A 1523-nucleotide genomic window follows, 5' to 3' on the forward strand; every position below is an offset into this window, starting at 1 on the left:
GGGGGACCCAGGTAGGTGGCAGAGGTGTGGGAAGGGGGGTGCGGAGATGGGGACGCAGGGACAAGGCAGGGACACAGGGACAGGCTGGGGACACAGGGACAAGGCAGGGGCACAGGGACAGGCTGGGGACGCAGGGCCAAGGCTGCGGAGACAGGGGCAGAGCGGGAGGCATGGGGACGCCGCGGCTCTGCCCATCTCTCACCCTCCGCCGCCCCCCCCGGCAGAGCTGATCCAGACGGAGATCCACCACGTGCGCACGCTGAAGATCATGGGCAGCGTGTTCCGCAGGGCCATGCTGGAGGAGCTGCAGCTGGACCCGGGCACGGTGCAGAAAATCTTCCCCTGCGTGGACGAGCTCAGCCAGATCCACGAGCGCTTCCTGGCGCAGCTCCTGGAGCGCCGCCGCGACTCGCTGGCCCAGGACAGCAACAAGAACTTCGTCATCAACCGCCTGGGGGACATCCTCGTGGGCCAGGTGGGGCGGAGATGGGGGTGGGGGTCCCCCCGGGGCCGGGTGATGCTGCTGCCGGGGGGGGGGCTCATCCCGCTGAGGTGTCCGTGTCCCCCGTCCCCCCCCCCGCAGTTCTCGGGCAGCAGCGCGGAGCAGCTGAAGAAAGCCTACTCGGAGTTCTGCAGCAGGCACACCAAGGCGGTGAAGGAGTACAAGGACCTGCTCGCCCGCGACAAGCGCTTCCAGCACTTCGTCCGGGTGAGGGCGCGTCCCCACGCGGCTGCCGGGGGCACGGGGGTCCCCCCTGGGGGGCTGGGGACAGGGAGCTGGGGACCCCCCCCCCCCCCACTGGCTCTGGGCTCCGCGCCCGGGGAGAAGAGGCTGGGGGGCGAGTGGGAGAGCCGCTCGCCTTCCCCCCACCGCCTCCGTGCCTCAGTTTCCCTCGCTCTCCGGTGCCTGCATCGTGGTGCCGAGCCCTTGGGGGGCTGGATGCAGCTCACGGGGCGCCCCCCCCCCCCCCCTTTCTCCCTCCCCCAGAGGATGGCGCGGTCCCCGCTGCTCCGGCGCCACGGGGTGCCCGAGTGCATCCTGCTGGTGACGCAGAGGATCACCAAGTACCCGGTGCTCATCGAGCGCATCCTGAAAAACTCCAAAGGTACCGGGCCGGGGAGGCACCGCGGGGTCCGCGCGCGCGTGCGAGCGAGGGGGCTGGGGGGGCTCCCAACCTCACCTCCCCCCCCCCCCCCCCAACCCCCCCCCCCCCCCACGAGGGCGATTCGGCCGACCTGTCCCGAGCGCTGACGCTGGTGAAGGAGCTGATCTCGTCGGTCAACGAGGAGGTGCACGCCTGTGAGATGAACGCGCGGCTCTGGGACGTGTACCGGCGCGTGGACGGGCGCGCCAAGGCGCCGCTGCAGTGGGAGAGCCGCGCCGGCCTCTTCGGCAGGGACGAGCTGCTGCGGCGCAAGCTGGTGCACAGCGGCTGCATGCTCTGGAAGACGGCGGCCGGGCGCTTCAAAGGTGAAGCCGGGGCGTTGGGTTGGGGGGGGACAAGGGGATGGGGGGGGGGGAT

The 1523-nt window shown here is 71.6% G+C and overlaps 1 protein-coding gene across 1 annotated transcript; it reads left to right on the plus strand.

The window, feature by feature from the left end:
* Positions 1–112: 112 nt before the first annotated feature.
* LOC118159436 (rho guanine nucleotide exchange factor 2-like) lies at positions 113–1489 on the plus strand (the record flags this gene model as incomplete). The annotated part of the gene is made up of 4 exons (XM_035314017.1): positions 113–475; positions 584–709; positions 989–1106; positions 1214–1489. Coding segments are annotated over exons 1-4 (727 nt in total), but the record flags the coding sequence as incomplete, so codon positions are not given.
* Between the last annotated feature and the right edge of the window lie 34 nt (positions 1490–1523).

The sequence above is a fragment of the Oxyura jamaicensis genome, unplaced genomic scaffold, assembly GCF_011077185.1.
Source record: "Oxyura jamaicensis isolate SHBP4307 breed ruddy duck unplaced genomic scaffold, BPBGC_Ojam_1.0 oxyUn_random_OJ70364, whole genome shotgun sequence".
In the NCBI taxonomy this organism is placed as follows: domain Eukaryota; kingdom Metazoa; phylum Chordata; class Aves; order Anseriformes; family Anatidae; genus Oxyura; species Oxyura jamaicensis.